Source organism: Micropterus dolomieu, linkage group LG17, assembly GCF_021292245.1.
Source record: "Micropterus dolomieu isolate WLL.071019.BEF.003 ecotype Adirondacks linkage group LG17, ASM2129224v1, whole genome shotgun sequence".
Lineage (NCBI taxonomy): Eukaryota > Metazoa > Chordata > Actinopteri > Centrarchiformes > Centrarchidae > Micropterus > Micropterus dolomieu.
In genome coordinates, this window is record NC_060166.1 from 522,877 (window position 1) to 544,901 (window position 22,025).

Below are 22,025 nucleotides of genomic sequence, written 5' to 3' on the forward strand. Positions count from 1 at the left end.
AATAATAACTATTCAAATAATAAATTCTAAATTTAAGTAAACTAAAGTGCCTAATTTTTAGAAAAAATGTAATAAAAAGTGTAGCTTGAAGTGATGAAGTGTAGTCTTAACCAATTTTATAATAAACACTCAACACATCATAACAAATGAACAGCTGTAATGCCTCCTCTTCTCTTTCATTTCCTCTTACAGAGCTACCACTTTCCTATTTTCTGTTGTTCAGTGAGAAACGTGAGCTCCAGCTAGCATATTGGAGATCTATGAGATATTCTGGTTTTGAACTGCCCGTGGGAGGAATGTACATGTAAAAATCTGTACATTCTTGATTAAAAGTCATGTGAAATCTCTTTTATCTTTCGTCTCCTCAATTCGGGTGTGTTTCCAAAACGTCTCTGGTGAATCTCGCGGACTCGACTCGCAAGCATCGGTATGCACAGATTTGATTGGCTGAGCAGCGTCACATGAGACGATTGGAGCACATGCGATTGGTCTGTGAGTTTCCTGGTCCTCTAAACCAGTACAGTAAATGCTAGAAAAGCTGCGTGGGTTAAAATAGAAACGCTCCATCACGAGGTAGTAAGTCTCAATAATAAATGGGCTGTAGGTCGGCGGTCCGGAGAGGACGGCAGCTGGGTCCGGATCCGGACCGCGGTCCGCCTATTAGTGACCTCTGATGTAGGCTATTGTCATTTTATGTAATAGTATACTATACAACACCACTAGTATAAAATTAATTCCAGTTGGACAGAACAGCAGTTTCATGTTTTCAGTCATCAAATACTACTACTAAGATTTCCCACGATCATTAAACTATGCTCTACATGTTTTCACCCGCAATGCTCGGCTCGCTTCCTCTCCTCATTCTATGCAGAACATAAGTGACAGATGGTGTTATAAGAGCAGCATAACTCTGAATCAGGAGGTGCATAGCTGAGTGTGAGTGTCTGATTGTCCGAGCGGCAGAAAGTGACGGTGAAGGAGGAAAATATTCTGGCAGTAAATGTACAGTGTCTGTGAAAAGTCTGTTGTTTCCCACCTGCTGGAAAAGTGAAGCCGGGTAGCGCTAAGTTAGCTAACATCTCCCCTTCAGACTGCGCAGCTGAGCAGGAAAGCTTCTACTTCTAGCTTCTGTGTGAATGTTAGTTTCTGTTTGAGCACTTGGGCTCAGTGTATGAATGTGTGCGAATGGTGAATGCAGATGTAGTTTAAAAGCGCTTTGAGTGGTCGAAAAGACTAGAAAGGCGCTATACAAGTACGGAGCATTTATATTACAGCAGCTACAGAGCTGCTATGTAACTTAACATTAGCTCAATTTATAGAACGTAACTGGAAGCTTTATTTTGTTACTGCCTACTTGTCCAATGTTGAGAACATCAGGTGAAAACTTAGACTAAACTGCCGTAGCCTGCAGCTCCGTCCTGTACAGACTGATTCAATTAGTTTTCAGATGAAAGAGTGGTTGTTGGAGCTGAGGTTAGTAAAGCTTATTAGTGATGCAAACTAGTCCTTTTAAGCTGATGAGGAGACGTTTCTTTTTGGATTTTAATGTGCAAATAAAATGCACCTCAGAAGGGAGGATGTTTCTCATGTTGCCTATTTTTTATATTAATGTCTACAGATAAATGTCAGAAGCTGTAAAATGAAGACACAAAAGGCAAACATGAACAGTCGTATCTAGAATGATTCTGATCATTGTGGAGCAACAGAACCAACCAAATTACTTTCTCCAGATCTAAAGGTTGTAGTTCCTCCAGTAGACTGATCTTTGGCTGTTGTTTATTTATGCTGCTCCAGCTTTTCCAACTATTTGTTCAGATATGAAACATGTGGTGGGGTTATATATTCAGACAAAAATTTTGCTTCACCTCTGCTGCTACAACTCCATCCTAGGGGAAACACTGAAGTTTATTTGTTTTGTGAATTTTTTTTGGAGGGGGGGGCAAACGTTTTGAATTTATTTGCAGAAGACTGCGGCCGATACATATTTCCACCCAAGTAGTTGCTGTTTTTGTGGTTATCAAGGCATTTGCATCCATGTGGTAATGGTGTCCCTGACCACCTCCAGAGGTCGTTGTGCTGTTTTACTTGTTGTAAATATTGTTTAAGTTGAGAAATATACATTTGAAAATGTCAGTATTTTGTGTATTTTCCTTATTATCAAGCAAGTACATTCATAGTACCATTTGTTGTTGACATGGGGTAGACAAAGGTACCTGTGATATCTTGTGTATCTAGCCGTTGTTTTGATGCCGATTAGATTGTGTTCCTAAAAGGAAGAATCAGCTTCCTTGTCTCAGATGGCTCCTATGGTTATAGAGCCATGATTGTGAAGAGCTGGCGATCATCAGAGAGTACCATGTCCATCTTTGTGCTGGAATAGTCACTGGGATACAGCACTCATCTCCTTTGGCACTCCCCTCCCGTTCTTTATATCCTATCTGTATTGTAGCACTCTTATAAATTTCTGCTGCTTTATATAGTACAGACCTGCAGACAGCCACAGCTCTCTTACCATGTCATCTGTGCTCAGGCATGTGAGCCTCTATGGTTAGACAGATACTGGCCTTTTATTAAAAATAAGCAGAAATCTACCAGTGAGTGCTATCTACATATATATTAATGACATAATGCACAGTGTATTATATCATAATTGACCAGCACTGTACAGAGTAGATTATTGCATTTTATTTAGGGATGAAATGAAAATTCTTGGCCGAAGCCGAAACCAAATGTTTGCCGGATACCGAACAAGTACATTCACATTTTTTCCATTCATTTTGCCTTTTTTTTTTTTTTTTTTACCATTGCATAAATTTAATAGTCAAAATGTGCTTTTTACTGTGTATTTCCCACAGGATTTGGAGGGTCTATTGTGGGTGGGTCTGAGGTCCAAGAGGGTCCAGTGTGTCCATTTACTATTAATGTACACGAGTAATTTGTTTTATACTTTCTGTGAATATAATACAATTAATGTTATTCCATACTTATTTTGAAAACCGGATGTTGTCACGTGTATCCTCACGCTAAATTCATCAAGTCCGACCCAATTTGATAAATGTCGTAACATAAACTTCATAGCCTCTCTTCAGTTAGGACTCTCATACTGCAACACTTGTCCTTGTAAAGAGAGAAAGTGACATGATATAGTTGCTAACCTCCCTGTCAGCTCGCACTGGTCTGTTGAGAGGATTTACCATAAATGCTTGAATGAAGCAAACAGCAGTAGTAGCTGGCTGCTCCTGCCTTTCATCAAGGCTAGTATAAACAAATCGCTCAACATTTGCTTTTTAGTGTTACATCCTTTCTTGCAGGCTAAAATAAAAACTTTGACATAATACTGGTGGGACACAGAATGGTAATGTGGGTTGTGTTAGTTGGTGAAGTAATGTGGAAAGCCATAATGTTACATATTATATATTACAATGCACTGGATAACGTTGACAACTGCTTGGCGTTAGCCGGCGAGCTGATGTGACACTCTCATGACTTCAGCTTTTCTGATATTTCACTGTTTTCACTGACATCATCCGAGTCTAGTTTGGCCTGGCAGGCTTCAGCTCATAAACCTTCCAAGCAACAGAGAAAACAGGAGTGTGCTTCATTTCTAAGTGAAGCTACAGCCCATTAACAAAAAGGCAGTGAAAATTTGAATTATTAATAAGTGATTCCATATCTCAACAAAAAACTCCTCTTTTGGATACTAGCAAGGAAGCAAAGCATATACGGAGTGTCAGTACAAAAGTTGGTCAACTAAAATAAATTCAAGTAAAATCAAGAAACTCTTGTTTCTAATAGACAAGTGATTCTCCGACAACACCGGAGTTGCCTCTTGTAGTCTGGCCGGTTCTTTGGTGTGCAGCATTTGCCTGAGTTACTCTGGGTGCAAAGAATGAAACTGGCACCGGCCACCCAGCCAAATGCAGGTAAATTTTGGCAGTGGCGGGTGAAGTCGTCGAGCTCTCAGCCACTTTGGGGGACACGGAAAATGCACAACAGAAGCGCACACAAAGTTAGCGTATTGTACTGGGTGGGGATCTCTGGTACTGACCTAGAATGGTTTTCATCCTACCTGTCAAATAGGAAGTTCTGTCTGTAAACAACTATGTCTCTTCGTTCTGTCCAGTTAAATATAGTGTGCCTCAGGGGTCGGTCTTAGGACCCATTTTTTTTTCCTTGTATCTGCTTCCCCTTGGACATATTATCCATAAACATGGCATTTCTTTTCATATTTATGCTGATGACACACGAATATACTTGCCCGTCAGATCCACAGACCCTGGAATGCTGAGTTCACTTAACAACTGCCTTTGTGAAGTTAAAAAATGGATGTCAAATAATTTCCGCCAGCTGAACTCAGACAAAACAGAAATCCTGGTCATCGGGTCCCAGCAGATGGCAAATCAAATACTGCCATCTGCTGGTTCCCTAGTAAATCACATTAAGCCTGTGGCAAAGAACCTTGGTGTTTGGTTTGATAGTAATTTAAATTTCGAGCAGCACACCACAAAGCTTGTTCAATCATTTTTTTATCAACTTAGAAATCTAGCAAAAATTCGATCTATGTTAACTTTTAAGGACACCGAGACCATTTTACACACCTTCATCTCATCACGCCTGGATTATTGCAACAGCCTTTTCACAACTCTTTTAAGTCCCTTCTTAAAACATACTTAAATAGGAGAGCCTTTCCCGATCTTATTTGACTTTATTTTATCCCTTTTATTTTATTCTATTTTACTTATTTTATATTTATCTTAAACGTGTATTTTAGTCTTTTCAATGTTTTCTTGCTTTTATCTTGTATTGTTTTTGTATTATTGTCTTTTGGGTATTTTATTGTCTTTACACTTGTTAAAGCACTTTGTAACTTGTTTTTGAAAAGTAAAGATTATTATTATTATTATTATACTACATAATGGTCACCATATGACAACCGGAAATACATCAAATCAGTGCCGAATACAAGAGAATGTTCTTGTTATAATTTACATTAGCAGCTGATGGCACTTTTAAACATGTCACGATTAGAGCAGTTGTATTGGGTGTAGCCTACATTCAACTATAAAACATCAGTAATATCAAGGAGAAATGTATTCAAGGAATGTGGTTAAAACAGTGCCTACGAGGCGCTACACAAACAGTGAAGGGCAGAAAGTTTGATTTCGCATTTCATAATCTTAAATAACTAATACAATTTCTGAATACAAAAGGAACACTGTAGAGTCCTGCTCCTGCCATGGGCTGTAAATTCAAGCTGTGTGTGTCAAGCCTCTTTCACACGTAACAGCTCCCGAAAAGACTTTCACAAAGGATACACTGGTGCTTCCACGCAAGTTTCCTCTCTCCTCAAATCAAAAATCTAAATCCGAACGAGAAAAAACAAAAAATTCTAATAATTTTTGAAAATTCCTACTTTTCATTTTTCCAATTGAAGAAAGACAAGAAGTTAAAGTAAATATATAGAAATAAAGGCCTAGAGTACAGAATGTCCATTCTGTAACATTTGGCAAGCACTATACCAGGGTAATGTTACAAGAAAAATTAAATATATCGAAATAATGAAGTAAACCTGGACCAAGGCAAGTATGTTAACAACAGCAGCCTATTTGATTGCAAGTGGTTTAATATTGTGCATTTATCCATGTACACTGGACTGCTATGTTTTCCATTCATGACGTTTGGTGCAATACAATGATGCTTTACAAGAGGTGAGAACTTATTCCAGTATGTATGTAGTATGTATGTACTGGGAGAAAGTCCCAGAAACATTTTCTGAAAAAACAGGTCACCAGTGTCACATGCACACACACACAGGCCTCCTCACATTTACACAAAGGCAAGTTAGATTCTCCAGTCCAAGGAGTTTGGACTGAGGTAGGAAGCCAGAACACTAAGTTGAAAGCCAGAGGGAGTCCATGTGAACAGTACAGAGGCCCACAGTTGAACCCATGAAGCAACAATAACACTGAGCCAGCAGAGGCTTTGCTTGTAAGCCCATAAATCTGCACTGGGTAAAGTAAATGAGGTGGAGGTGTTACATACTTTGGGGTCAGGGTGTCGACTGATGATGATGTGGACTGGACCTGGTGTGCATCGGCTCAGGACTGTGTAGACGTCATTCAGCGCCATATTGTAAACCACAGTGTCGTTGATCTCAATGATCTCATCCCCACACCTAAAGGAGGGGAAGTTTGGGAAGGTGAAGAAACACTTCAAGTGTGTTCAAGAGTATGCACACTAACAGTGTATAAGGACCAAGGATCCATTAAAATAAAACAACATATTTTATATTTTATATTCTAATCATCATATTTTATGAAATATATTTGTATTAAATGCATAGTGTAACTTAATGTAACAAAATTAAAAAAATCTGACAATGTCATTCAGATGGACTCCTCAGAGGTCCTTTGACCTCTGACCTCTGAATGGCTTTGTATGGGAGGCACTTTAATCACTGAAAACTGAACAATGATTGTAACACACTGTGCTTTTAACCTTATATCCTATTACATGCTGTACCAAACAGAATCTGTTCTTTTTAGTAACTAACTTAATTGTACTCCTTTACAGTACTAACTGATTACTGTAGTTACATTAAGTACTCTTTCCAACCCTGTAGTAATTTCTCCTTACTGTAGTCTACCATCCATGTGTGCTACAGATCCAGGAGAGAGGGTGTGGATGTAGATCGAAGGGCATCCGTCACCAGACGGAACACAGCACAGTCCAATACCCAGACCGACACCAGCCTCTGGGAAATTACACACATAAGGAGTATTGACACCCCACTATACACACAGTAGAGAAATAGAAATCAGGTACCAATTTTCTTTTAGAGCGGCACCTAACAAATGCTTTCATTATTGACTGATCAATCATTTACAAGGTAAAAATGTCAGTTTGTGGGGAACCTTTTTCTCTCTTGTGAATCCCCCCATGTGGCGCAATGCAAAATTTATTGCCGGAGTAACCCTTTCAAATTGCATATTTTGTTGATGGTACAGAAAATTGTAATAAACAACTGAGTATTGTGTTTATAAACGGGAGAAACTCAGAAAAGAAAGCCACTGTTCCATTAGAGAAACGTTTGGTATTTAAAATTATAAAAACATTTTTCAATGATTGTTTAATCAGTAACTACAGTGTCTAAACCGTCCCCTGAGGCTGACCTTTTTGCAGGATGATCTCCATCATGATGCGGTCTCTGGGTTTAGCAGGTCGGCCAGGGACGCTCCGTGTGTTACTGCAGGTGTTGTTCAGGTAGTTGTAGTCTCCCATGTCAGCACTGACCCTGGCCATGGCTGTAGTGGAGCTGAGGGAACGTGACCTGCATAGCTGAGCTACCTGTAACTGCCCACACAGTGCCCCCACACGCAGGCTGGTTCTCACCACCAGAGTCAGCAGGCCCTTTTTGATTTGCTGCACAAAGACATTTTAAAAAACATTTCATATTTCAAACCAATGCTACATGCATATAGAAATGTTGGCTGGCTAAAATCATATCTGAGGGCCAGGGCTGGATATATTGTTTTGTGTAGTATATACAAATACTGCGACTTTCTGTTATCCACATGCATGTTTGGAGATTCATGCATGTGTACATTCAACAATGGTTACTTCTGGCAATTGGTTTGGGGATGTAGCAGTATACTCATTCCATTTATTTTATAAAAATATATACTCAAGAAGAAATAATGACCATCCAATTACAAAATACCATCACAAAAATAAGAATACTGAGTGAATATCATTCTTCTCTTTATTTACGTTGTTTTTGTTTCAGACTTGTTTGGCAGTGTAAACGTCTCTGTTTCCATGCCGATAAAGCCCCTTTGAACTGAATCAAAACTGTTTCTAACTGTACAAAAACTACAAAACCATTTTAACTACAAATATAACGGTAAAATCTCTCATATTATATTGAACTAAAAAAGTCCAACTACTGCCTGTTTTATGTCTCCCCTTTCATTGGGGCTTCTATATCAGGGACACACACACTGGACCACTGCTACACTACGTTAAAGGACGCCTATCTCTCTGTTCCCCGTGCAGCCTTGGGACTCTCTGATCACTGTCTGGTTCATCTTATCCCAACATACAGGCAAAAACTGAAACAGGCCTGCTTTGACTAACAGGTCAGTGGATGATGCAGTCAGCTTTAGACTATAGAATAGAATCCTCCGCTGGGGAACATCACATCCAGCACCCGGCCTATTAGCACAGGCGCCCCCCAGGGGTGTGTGCTCTCCCCACTGCTCTTCTCCCTCTACACCAACGACTGCACCACTGAGACCCATCTGTCAAACTCCTGAAGTTCGCTGACGACACAACGGTCATCGGCCTCATCCGGGACGGTGATGAGTCGGCCTACAGACGGGAGGTTGATCAGCTGGATCTCTGGTGCGGTCAGAACAACCTGGAGCTTTACACGCTCAAAACTGTGGAGATGATCGTGGACTTCAGGAGGAGCCCAGCAGAGGATGTACTTCCTGCGCCAGCTCAGGAAGCTCAACCTGCCTAAGGCTGGTAGGCGCTACAGAGCACTGTACGCCAAAACCAACAGACTCAGGAACAGTTTCTTCCCTCAAGCCATCACTCTGATGAACAGCTGATTTCTGACTCAGTGTGTCAGGAACAATTCCTGTGCAATTACCCAGTAACTCTGTCTCTAATCAGCCACCTGTTTACTGGCTAACACTTATTATTTATTCACCATTCTCTATTTCAGAGCTCTTCATACTGTTATATCGTCATATTGTAGATACTGTATACCTAATCTACCTACCTCAACTTCATAACACCTGCACATAATACTTACTTATTTATTCCAGCATCCTTTGCACTATGCTTCATTGCACTGTGTACATGTGTACATGTACTGTATATGTACCTGTACATCACATCCACCTCCGACATGTACACACTCCTGCATCCTTTGCACTCTGCTCACTGCACTATTTGTCAATATGTCTATATTGTTGTATTGTTCATATTGTGTATATTTGTGTTGTCTACACTGAAGTCTGTGTCTGATTTGATTTGATTTTTATTATTATGATTTTGTATTTTTGTATGAGTAAGCACATCACGAGCAATGTACAATCCAGAGTCAATTTCCTCGTATGTGTACACATACCCGGCAATAAAAGCTGATTCTGATTCTGATTCTGATATTTCTGGGGTCCTACCTTTCAGGTGAAAGTTGTCAGAGTCTTCCAGTAAGTTAGTCAGAGTAGCCAAGTATTTTTTTTGCTCACATTTTTTAAATCAATCGGTATCAGTGGGTCATGGGTCTGTTACCACCTCAGCTTCATTTTGATCACAGAAAAACCCTTAACTGGGAGGAATACTGTTAGGATCGTAAGGTACTGTAGTTGCCTTACTTTGAAGCTGTGCAGAGCTTCATCATGAGTCAGACCGTGTAGTGACTCTCCATTCAGCTCCAGGATCTCATCACCTATGCAGAGACAGAAACAGAAGACACATATCAACATATCAACTGACACAATGTAGAAATCCGATATGATGAATGGAAAACCCATTTACACTCTATACAACCTAATGAAAACCTAATTTCAAATATGTTGCTCAGTAACAGTTGACAAAATCTCTTAGTCAACCGACAGTTCAAATATTTTCAAGTTCCTTAACCACATGCTCTTCAAATGGTAAATGTCTGTGTATTTTCTAGTCTTTGTGACAACACTACATCACATTCACAAACTGATGACAGAGGCTAAGGTGCCAACTGCACATCAGAATGGAAACAACATTCATACACATTCACTGACGGCACCAGACAGGCTTGATGGCACAGCCACAGCAAGGACCCTTAGACATGCAGACTGGGGGAGCCGGGGATTGAACCACTGACCTTCTATTTGGTGGACAACCCTGCTGTACCCTCCTGATCTACAGCCGCCCACCAGCTTTAATCCTTTATTCTTCAATTACTCAGAGCCACAGCAAAATTAAAATCTCTCATCAACTGAAAATAAGTGTCTTTCAGTAATTAGTCATAAATTGCATGTGTGTATGAGCTCATGGACCTTATGTTGTCCCTCACCCTCTTGCAGCCTTCCATCAGCAGCTGCTGCCCCTCCAGGGAAAATGGTCTTGACATAGATCCCCATTGGTCCATACATGCTGTCTCTCCCTCCCACTATACTGAAGCCCAGACCCTAGGAACAGCAACAGAATTATTATAAATAACACTGATTAACACCGTTAAATACAATCATAATTAAAGGAACAGTTTAACGTTTTGGCAAATACCAGTGTGTAGTTTATATAGATAAGAGAAGTAAACTAAGACCAGAATACTAGTTGAGTGTCAGAGTTCATTCTTGACCGGGATAAGGTAGTTTATGCAAGAGTAGAAGCTGACGGAGTTTGCTCAGACTCGTACTAAGCATGTTGTTCAAGACACTCTGCAAACTCCATTTGCTGATGAAAGCCTTGAGGTGCAGTCCACTAGCAAGTGGACCTTGAGTTAAAATTATTTTGTCAAACCAGAATATAGTGACAGTGTTGGTGGTGGTGTATGGTTCCTACCTTGCCATGGCCTTTCATTAGCACAATATTACAGATTATGAAGGCTTGCATGTTGCTGCAGGAGTGTACCAGCTGGGCAGAGCTGAGAGAGCGTGAGGGACGGTGCACAGGCTGTAGAGGAGGTGCATGTAACACCCACCCACACACACACACACACACACACACACACACACACACACAGCAGGGAATTATGTCACAATTTGATTGGCCCCTTTAGTACCAGTAAGTAAAATGATCAAACTACTAGCAGAAATATTTAGTGGGACTTTTAAAAGTATTAATTGGCCTTACCTTTTAAAATAAATGTTACTTTTAAAATGCTAATACAACCCCTGTCCTCTGCTGTTGTCAACTACTGTCAATGATTCATGTTCTATCATTTGTTTTCATCGATAAAATGCAAAAAGCCAGGCTGTGCTTCTGGCAGATAAGCAGATCATGGGCTTCCTCACTGAACAACTGGAAAGGATACATTGTTTTTCAGGTCAAAGACTCTAGTTTTTCTTTGTGTTTTACCTAAACTAACACTGTTAGTTAGCAATTAGAATCAAGTCTGTTCTGACCATATCACAATGAACAAAACACTGTTGGATTAGCAGGTGTGTGAAAAGTCTGGTGTAGAGAGGGAGTCCAGAATTCCAGCAGAGAATAAATCAGCTCTTACTTGTCAAATGTAGTTGTATACACTAGAATGGACGTGTGTGGTCACCAGGTGTCATTTTTATTGTTTTTAAACTCAGATAAATCAAATACTTGTGTGGTGGTGTGAGGAAGCTCCAGCTGCTGGGACAGGGACTTCCTGTTTCCGTATAAACCACCATTCCCCTGAGGATGACTTGTATACAGCCCTGGAGTCTTCATGATGATGCTGTCCAGATCCCCAATCCAGTAAGGATGAACACCTGCTGATATACACAGTATCATCAGATAATGGACATCAGGCTAAAATTAATTAACCTCAAAATTATATGGTAGAAAAACATCCATAACCAACAGGAGATGGTAAAACCCATGATATCAAGTATCAAGCACAGAGTGACCAGCAAAATAGACACTGCACTACTATGTACTAATGCAATACTGTAGCAGTAAAAGATATTCAGTTCATGCTGCAACGACTCAGTTTTGTGGTAAATTGTTATATTCAAAGGAGTTTTCATATCATCCATCCATGCTTATCCTGCGTACAGGGTCGCAGCAGCTGACATCGGGTGAAAGGCGGGGTACACCCTGGACAGGTTGCCAATCCATCGCAGGGTCACACATAGACAAACAACCAGTCACACTCACACCTAAGGACAACCGGGGTTTGAACACGCAACCATCTTACTGTGAGGCCACAGTGCAATCCACCGGACTACCGTGCCACCCGTTTTCATATCATGTCTAATGTTAATATATTTAATTTCTAATAATAAAATGTGTCTGGTACTGCAGCTTGGAAACAATCCTAGCATTTTGCATTGTGCTATATGGATCTGTTCATTGTCCACCTAGGACTACTGTGTATATCAGTGATATGTTATGTCTGTCCATATGTTGTGCTGCTGACTCTATGTAGCGCATGTTTTTGTCCATGGTGTACTTAACAGAAACTCTACAGACTTTTTGTGTTGCCATTAAAAGTGAAGTAGGTATTGGATTGGACTATTACAGGGGGTTGTACTTTCCTGATCACTGGAAGTATATGTCTTAGTCAAACTAGCTGTTCATTCATTACAGATATACAGTACCAGCTACAATCTGTTCAGTCTACAATCACTTCAGCCTCACAGCAACTGAATTGTAAGCGTAGCATTTCTCGCAATTAGGACCACATTTCCTATAAGCAGTGTGGCTTCCCAGTACTAAATGGATATTACTCCCTGGCCTCACACCTCCCCGAAGACAATAAACATATTAGAAACAATTTTCCCATCATCCTCTCCTTTCATCATCTGCCATTACTACACACTCTAAAAGCAGCCCTGAACAGTGCAGCAGCCTCCTCCTGTTTGTGAAGTCTTCTACCCAAATCTGACCCACTTGCATGCAAAGTGAAATGCAGTAGAATTGCTCTTAGTCCTCTGGGTGAATGCTAGATAATTGGTAATTTTACAATTGAGTGAAAACTTTATGATACACACTGGTGGAATTGGAGCGTGTCCTATTGTTGGCCGGCTGTCCTGGTGGGCTCTGCCCAGTCTTCTCCGTTTCCCAGCACCTCTCCTCATTCACCTCTGGGATGGGTAACTACACACACACACACACACACAAACACACACACACACACACACATCAAAGAGACCCAATCAGATACCTGTGTGGGCAGTTTTCCCCCCAAAAGTTGCAGTGTGAGATTAGAAACCAATTTTTGTAGTAGTGGGTCAGACTACACTCGTTTACCTTGAGGTGGTTGTTATTAGCCATAACTTCTTCTGTGTATCCAGCCAGTGATAGAGGATCGGATGGGGAGATGAGAGCTTGATGCTTTGTACTTGTAGTCAGACTGTGCAAATGGAGAGTGTCTTCACATGTGGAAATGTCCTAAAGTACACAACACAACAGCAAAGAGAAGCATTCCCACTGTGGCCCAACATGAGGCAACATGACAGCACAGTAGAGTATTGTATAAAATAGTGTAATATTGTAATATAATTAGTATAATAAAGCAAAGCAGAGTATAGGTAGTAGAGTACAGAAATATTATACTAAAGTATAGTGTATTATAAAGTAGTATATTTTATGTACTACAGTATAATAAAATACAGTGTAATGTGTAGTAGTATAGCATATTATAGTTTAGTGTCATGGATCAGAGTCACAGTAGTAGTAGTCTCACTTTACTTAAAGCAAACAAATCCCTCTTATAATGTTATAAATTAGTTTATGTCATTTTCATACAACCTGTTGTGATATTCTTGGCCCACAGTGGTTTAAACTGGCATTACCATTATTAAATATTAAATCAAAAGGTCATAATGCATTATGAACTTTGCTATAGTACCTAATGCATGTCTATAAGTGAGTATAGCAGTTGTAATAGTGTCTTATGGTTGAATTATATCGTTTTATGAATGTCTGCAGAAGTCATTATAGCGATGACCTTCACAGAAAATGTTACCAAAAGTTCACTTCATAAGTATACTTAGTACTCACTCAGTACAACCAGGAGTTTTACTACTACAGACTTACTGGGGTCTTCTATGTCCAGTAGTTTACTGTATGGTTAATGTAAACAAACTTTAAATAGTTGCTGTATAACTGACATAAGTTGCATTCAACAAGGTTTAGATCTTCTCTGTATTATTTGCACATTAAAAGGGGGCGTTTCACTGCTGAAAGGAGCCATTATTTAAAACAGAAATGAATCAAAGACTGTGTTGAAAACAGAATCAGCTGAGCCCAGTCGTCACATGTTAGACATTCTTTCCTACTGCTCTTTTTCTCCGTTTCTCCTTTATTCTGCTGTTCAGGTTTCCACATCCTCTTACATAAAAGGTACTCAGATAGACTTGGCAGGATGACAAGGTGTTACACACACCAGCATGAAAGCTACTACAGCGACGAAAAATACTAAAACCTGAAAACAAAAACCTGATGTACTGCCTCGGGGGCTGCTAAGGAGCAATGAAAACACCCCATCCTGGGTTTAGTACTATGACCTCTGCTCCAAAATGATATAACGCCATGTGCTGCTCATTCTTGTTGATGCAGTTTGTCGTGTAAAGGTTATATATGATTAAACCTATTACCTAACTAAAATTGTTTTCTCACAATAATGTTCTACTTTTTTATGATGATGAAGTAAAATTACATAACATTGCCCTGACTTTCCATGACTAGCTGGAGAGTTTCCCAGTGCTTCGTTCCTGCTCACTGATGTCACAATGTTAATCTTGACTGTCCCTATCTTTTCTAGACTCCATGTTATTGCAAAAATAGCACCGTGAAGCCTACAAATGATATAAATGTTTAAAAAATATTCTCTTTTTTGTTGACCAAATTCAAATTCTAAACTTTTAAATTCCACTATGTGTGTTACTATTTCTGACTGGACTCCACAGAGCCTTGTGTCTGAGTGTGTGTGTGGGAAGACTGGGAATGTTATTTGCACCATGAGAATGCCATGCCCCCACAAACATAGTTAGCACAGAGACAGGACAATGCTGTCATTTTCACCCACCAACTGTCCCTGGATGCTCTGTCTAGCCATAAAGGGCATGTATCTGATCATTTAGAAATTTATTTTCAGAACAAACTGTCCCAGCTGAGTGCACCCAACTCCATCTGCAGGTAGATCACTGGCTTGCTGTCTGACAGAAGGCAGCGTGTGAATCTATAGAGGAGGAGTCTTTCTGCCTCCTGGGTGGGAGCTGAACATTAGTTACCTCAACAGAAAAGCCCAGCAGAGGACTAAGACTATAATGGTTCACTTCTACACCACCATCATTACCTCCTCAATCACCATCTGGTACACTGCTGCCACTGACAAGGACAAGGCAGGCTGCAGTGCATCATTTGCTCTCCTGAGAAGGTGATTGGCTGCAGTCTACGTGATTTTTTGCACATTCCTTGGCCAATAATTTGTTCATTCCTGCACAAATTGTACAGCTCTTTCATTTTCATTTTTCATTTACGTTTCTTAAATTTTTCAGTACTTGGCATATTACTTATATGTGAAAATTTTATTGCCAGTAATCCTGATTCTGATTCTTCTGATCCTGAATGAATGAAACAGTTACCAACAAATGCAGAGATACATAGAAGTGTTTTGCCTTACTGGACTGATGATAGTAGGATAGTAGGGGTTTTCTTAAAGACTTCGGAAAACAGGAAGAAATGTCACATTAGAATCCATTCCATGTGTTACCTGCTATTACCTCACTATAGGCTTTAATGTGAATGCTCCTCATTCCCTCCCCTGCCAACCCAGCACTGCCGTTTAGAAACTGTCCGTTAAAGGGTGCCTGCTTGTCTGGGCTCAGGAAGCTGCAGCCTCTGAAGAGAAAACACACAGACAGCTGAAAACCGGGAAGGTCCAAAAGTCTTCACTCAAACAAACATTCACTCAAAAAAACATTATATTAGCAGGGTCAGACTGGTACAGGATTTAGAAGTCGCTTTTCATGTCTAAAAGTAAAGTACATTTTGTGTTTTACACTTAATATAGGTTGAATACTAAAACCCATATTACTGAAGACCCATACTGTCTTTTTACCGACTTAGCGGATTAAAGTTGTCTTGTGGAGTTTTTGACCACTACTACCGCTATGGAGCAATGTTTTTTCAAGTTGTTGGCTTTTTACAACGCATGCAACACAACACACATTCCTGCCACTGATAGACAGTTGGTGGCAGTAATGCAAAAAACAACACAGCAAGGCTCAAACAAAGGCAGTGACTGCAAGCTGATAAACATGGATGTAAACAGAATACAACATAAAATATGTTTGAGAATAATAATATATATGATTTGAGAATAATGCTAGGGAAATGTTACTGTTGCACTGCACAGCAAACCATTTACATAGGCTGTTCCAAATGGCAAGAGCTCACTAAAACAGAACAGAAAATGACCTTGCACATCCATAAAGTGAGACAGGAGCAGCAGAGGGAATGAGTAGGTCAAAAGTTGCAAATAAACTTGCGCACACTGTCTAACTTGCAAAACAAAAACAAAAAACTGACAACGTTACGGTACAAGACCTTCAGCAAAACATTTGCCTGATGAAGAAGGTCTATATGAAGGTCTATAATGCAAGTTAGACAGTGTGTGGGAGTTTCTTTGCAGCAAGAGCTCACTGAAATAAAGTAGATAAACTGCAAATACCACACTACCAATCAATTAGAGGCACTCAGTAAATGTACAAATGAATCTTTTAAACTGAATTCTCAAGCTAAATTAAGTGTACTGAGCCTCACACTCCATCATGCTGATATTGTGAGACAGCTTTTCACCTTGTGGAGAAATATCACGTTTTAATATTGCGAGATCTCGTCACACCCCTACTGGTAAGTAAATGCAGAGCCGTCCAGCCAAAATGTTGAATTTGGCTTAACTTCAGCCCCAGATCAGTGCACTGGTCAATCAAATACATACAAGGGTACATTCCATGTAGATTACTTTGTAATTTGGGTGCAGAGTTTCTACTGTTTTCATGTTCATTATGATGAAGGATAAAACATTTGTTGATGTCTTCAAACTACATGAATTAGGTTTTGTGGAAAATATCTTTTATCATCTCACTTGTGCCTGCAACACACCTGCTGTATGGACTTATTTTTCCTTTGCAGAGGAGGGACTCATAGACAGTATATTACTGGCTGAAGCCACCCCGCTGATTTGAATGGAAAGCAGTGAAGCCAATTTTGGACCAATAAAATACAACTACAGGGCTATTTCCTGTTGGCACCAGCATCTACTGCGTCCACTGCGCATGATCACACAGCATAACCATGGTTTAATGACGTAGAGCAACGTGAGAAACACCGTAATTCTGGTAGCTGCATAGCTGCACGAACAAAAAAGTCTCATGGCTCAGTGTGTTTGTGTGACTCGGATCGTCACTGTTTAATCAGCCCACGTACGAGGCTCACCTGCCAAACACCAATGCAGCGTCACTGATGGCCAAATAGTTTTTTAGATTCACAGTTTATAATCTAACCAATACAGTCTCTCTCATGTGCAATGCCTGTCACAGGACTTTGACATCAGTTTTGGGCCTACATGGAGCCCTCCATGCAGGCTTTGGTCGGCTTCACTGTTCCAACTGTGGCTTACCCCCTTGGAGGGACTCCTCTGTAGCTTTGAGAGGCAGCTTGAGACAACAGGAAGAGGTGGAGTTAGGTGACCTTTCAACGTGTTACACTTTTTTAACAAACAAGTTCTATTTGCATTTACAGCTGCATTCATTGAACATGCAAATTTCCTGATCCACATAAGATATTCAGATACAGATTACATGTTAATACCAGGCTGGAATGGGGTCTGTCTCAGACACACATATTTTGTTCATCTATATATAATGAATCTATTTTTTCTCTCATAGTGGTGATTGGCTGCTCTTCTTTTGTTGCTACACTTTCTCATTTAGCCTGATAAGACAAGGGCATTTCTGTATATCTACTAAAGTGCAGCTTTCACCATTTGTGCAGCACATTCCTGAGAAATAAAACACAAGAGTTGTGGTATTGTGTTTTATTACCTGTGTAGGTCCCCCCCAGTCCTCCCTGGCTCCACATTAATGTCTTTGTCTTCTGTCTGGACGCTGTTATCAGCCATTTGTGGTCCACACACCTCCTCAGCGGGCCCTGTGGTTACACACATCCTCCAGATACTACTCTCCTATAGCGGCACACACACACACACACACACACACACACATACATACACACAGTGAACAAGCATAAAGGGAACCTCTGTTCTAGGATGTAGAAAGCAAGCTTTATGAGAATATCAACCATCTGGCTGAGTGAGGTGACAGCCAAGGAAAAAGAAAACAGCAGTAAGGTTTTATAGATGCATGAACTGGGCTGTAGTGTTTAGAGGTTAAGCTTATGAGGCAAAGTCATGTATGTCTTAATGGCTCTTAAGGGGACAGTATGTGACCAGATTATTAAATGATCTAATACAGACAGAACGGTTGTGTTCTTGAAATGGTCACTGAGGTACTTCCTTTCGGTCAATTTACTTGGATCATTTTCACAAAGGTGAACGTGTTATCACATGAATCAAAGAAACCCAATAATTTGGTGAGCCTGATTAATTCTTTGCTTCTTGACAAATCTCTCTTTATGACAACAAGACTCCATTCAAAAATTTTTGACTCTAAATGATTTAGTCTCAACATAAAAGCCTAAAGGAGAGGGCTATGGTATTGTGGTGTGATTAAGAGTGATTGATGTTCAGCCCCAGAGGAAAAACACTGCTCTATTAAATTACTGTTGAGCTCAGCTTTGGTCAGGGTTGGTTTGCAGTCTGACTCCATCAAGTGGTATACTTGATAAGCTAACATGGTGATCATGGTAGAAATGGCCTGATAAACAATGTCCTCCTAAAACACTGAGACTGTATCACACTGTCAACTCATGAACTGCTGCTTTCCATGCCAGACAGCCATTCGACCTGTAAAGGGGACTGTACCTTTTTCTGTAGCTCAAATTGTGGAACTGCCCCCCTCTACATGTTTGATCTGCCCCCACCATCTAACATTTTAAATCCAGGCTAAAAACCCACTGGTTTTCTCTGGCTTTTGAATGTGTTTTAAGCGTCTTTGTCATAGTACATTGGTTAACTGCAGGTGTTTTTTAAACTATGCTATATAAAGAAACTGACTTGACTTGGCTTAATGATGCTCATTGGTGATGGTCTAAATATTAGTATAGGCAAAAACCAGTGCTGAACTGCTCAAGTATCTATCACTCATTTTGTAAGGTGATGAGTAACCGACAATTTCTCCTCATTTGACATTAGTGGAATGTGCTGTGAGGCCGAGCTGTAGAAACAGAACTGCACAACAAACCCTGTCTTTGTCTGAATGTTTGACATTCAGGCCAGCCACAGCTCTACCAACACACCAACACAGGGCATGTGATTATCATTACATTTAGACAAGAAACACGCACCACAGCGTATACAGCACAGCTTTAACACGTTGATACCATGTTAAGTCTTGGGATGTACAATAAACAAACACTCACTTCTAAACAAATGGTTGACTTATAGATGGCTAAATAATAAATCTGAATTCAAATCAGTATGTCAAACAGTGGATGATTCCACAGGAATGAATTACTGGGAGGCTGCAGGAGCCACATGTGCTGAAACACGTGTTGAACATGTTCTTATTACTGTAAAATGAATGACAATTCATCCTCATACCAGCTCATACCAGCTCATTGTTTTAATGACATCACCATTAGGTGACATGAGTGAGAGTAATGCCCATTCACATGAAATGGGATGGATGGAACAGATGGGAAATATTCCCATGTTTATGACTTGTGAGCATTCAAAGGACAAAGCAGTTCCCCCTGCAAATTTGGTCAAATGGGGGTTAAAAACACTGTTTACTAATAACATTATATCCATTAAATTTGGGATAATCACCTTGAACAATGGATTTTGGCCAATGTGAGGAATCCATGTTTGGTTGGTTTTCAGGCACGACTGTATTCTGTGATTACAACTTGGATGTTGATGTGAATGCTATGTAAGAGTCGGAATCTTGTAATTATGATAATTCCAAAATAACATGAATGCAGCTCTGTTCACAGTGTCTAGAGAAATATCACATAGAGGGCACAACTCGGTGTGGGAAAAAAACAACAAACCTCAACATCAAATAAATGTCAATGCTAAAGGTAAAGTCAGGGGAGCACCAAAGCCAGTGGAATTAATGCTCTGGGGAAAATAAGCATCAGTATTTTAGACCATTGTTGCATCTGTAAAGTGATGTATTGAAGAAAATGCTTAGATTATTTTTATATACAAACGATCACTTTTGTTCAAACTGGTGCAGTCGTACCTTGATGCTGAAGGTCCTCCTTATGCTCCGTTTATTCTCCCTGAGTGTGGGGGTATGACGCGTGTGGTTATCTGCCTCAATGCCTCCTCTTTTTTCCACGGTTGTTTGCCGGGTTGTCCCCCAGTGTGTGTTCTCTGCATCTCTGTACTGAATTTTATCCCCAGCAGTCACATCTGTCTCCCAGCCTGAACGCCATGCCCTGCACCCATCTGACACTTCTCCAGCATGCCTGTCTTCTGGACTGTCATCATTCGTCTTAGAGTGACACAGGATGAGGGACCTGGACAGAGTCGGCGAAAGTCACAAAGTCAGTTCCAAGTATTCATAACATAAATATCAACACTGCAAAACTGTAAAACACTTGAGTTATGCAGCTATAAAAGCGATATTGATGTGGAAGAATATTCTATTTATCAGAATACTCAAATTATTATCTCTGGTCGTCATAAGGCAAAATATCAATGTGTCACATATTCTAGACTGAAATTATATCATAAAGATTTACATCAGTCCAAAGAGAAAGTTACACACCATTTCTGCCAATAAAAAGGAGAGTAACCTAACTTCATATGTATTGGACTTCCTGTTCAGCCTTAGTTGTAAGCCAGAGTGGTGCTGGTACCTGGAGAGCATGGCCAGCTTCTTCGAATGGTGGTTGTGGCTGCAGTTTGGGTTGTTGTTGCTGTTTTTCCCCTGGTCCCTGCGTCTCCTCTCCATCCTCCGGGCAGCCGCTGTGCTGGCTTTCCTCTTCTGGTGGGAGTATCTCTGAGGCATGGCCGTCAGCGTGTGTGTATGTATGTGTGCTGGGAGCTCAGGAACCAGCGCACTCCTCCCAGCCGTCCCGAAGCCTAATGGAGAGGGACGCTCTGGAGGGCAATTAGAAAATTCAGTTAGGATAGTCTGACTGCATCCGTGTGTGTAAGTGCTCTGAGAAACTGCTGAGGCAATTGTGGAGGCTAACAGAGATAAAAGTGCTTTTCCTTCCCTGCTTTGAAAAAGGTCCTCAAGGCTGCAGCTTAATCATTCTTCTGTTGAGAGAAACACATGGATACTCCACACACGTATGACAAAGTCTGAAATGACTAAAGGGGTCAGAAAGGTCAAAATTTCCCAGTCGTAACATGACGTGAACGCAGCTCTGTTCACAATGTCTGTAGAAAAAATGCATATATGACTAAAGTACATGGAAGATGGACAGAAAAATAGAAACTGATGAAGTAACAGAGGCTAGTTCCTAGCTCAATTCATGTTTTAATGTACAAACAATCTATACAATGTAAGAACAGAAAGTGATGTTAGCCTGGTCCCATTAGATTAAATGATGGTCTCTACACTTCAACGCTTCACACTCCAGAGACCACGAAAGGATGACCCTCAAATGCATTATACATGCTAGTGTAGATGGTCTCTCACATTTGCCATGAACACTTAGTAAACAATGTGCAGAGGCTCTTTAACTGAAAACCCATAAGGCCTTTGGTCTAACATCATTATCTTGCTAACTTCACTCCCAGCCCCCTCACAGTCAGAGCCTGACTGGCTCAGAAGGTTTGAGCAGTTCTCCAGCTGCATGTGATGTTGATGTTTCAATTGCACTAGACTTACCTACTTTCCTGGTTGGGATCATTTCACATTGTTTGAATCCTCAATCTTTGTGAATGCCTCTGAAAAAAAGTGTGAATAGTTTTCCACTGTTTCCAGTCTTTTTGCTAAGCTAAGCTTAATAAGTCTAAATACTGGATCAGTCCACATGATGTTTTTGTCTCCTGAGATGGTAACTGTTTCAGACAAACATTTTTAGGAGCCAGAGCGTTCAGCTATCAAGCTCCTCTCCTGTGGAACCAGGTTCCAGTTTGGGTTCAGGAGGCAGACACCATCTCTACATTTAAGAGTAGGCTTAAGACTTTCCTCTTTGATAAAGCTTATAGTTAGGGCTGGCTCAGGTTAGTCCTGAACCAT

At 40.4% G+C, this 22,025-nt stretch overlaps 1 protein-coding gene across 1 annotated transcript in view; it reads right to left on the reverse strand.

Moving 5' to 3' along the window:
• The window catches only part of il16 (interleukin 16), a 56,383-nt gene that overhangs the window by 28,022 nt on the left and 6,336 nt on the right, over positions 1-22,025 (reverse strand). Inside the window, exons 2-14 of the mRNA XM_046074322.1 lie at positions 20,689-20,932; positions 20,067-20,346; positions 17,745-17,884; positions 15,420-15,537; positions 12,943-13,083; positions 12,684-12,789; positions 11,311-11,459; positions 10,558-10,668; positions 10,070-10,184; positions 9,387-9,460; positions 7,173-7,422; positions 6,637-6,754; positions 6,043-6,175 (exon numbers count right to left, since the gene is read on the reverse strand). Coding sequence (XP_045930278.1) covers positions 6,043-6,175; positions 6,637-6,754; positions 7,173-7,422; positions 9,387-9,460; positions 10,070-10,184; positions 10,558-10,668; positions 11,311-11,459; positions 12,684-12,789; positions 12,943-13,083; positions 15,420-15,537; positions 17,745-17,884; positions 20,067-20,346; positions 20,689-20,932 — 1,979 coding nt within the window. The remainder of the gene's footprint in view (positions 1-6,042; positions 6,176-6,636; positions 6,755-7,172; positions 7,423-9,386; positions 9,461-10,069; positions 10,185-10,557; positions 10,669-11,310; positions 11,460-12,683; positions 12,790-12,942; positions 13,084-15,419; positions 15,538-17,744; positions 17,885-20,066; positions 20,347-20,688; positions 20,933-22,025) is intronic.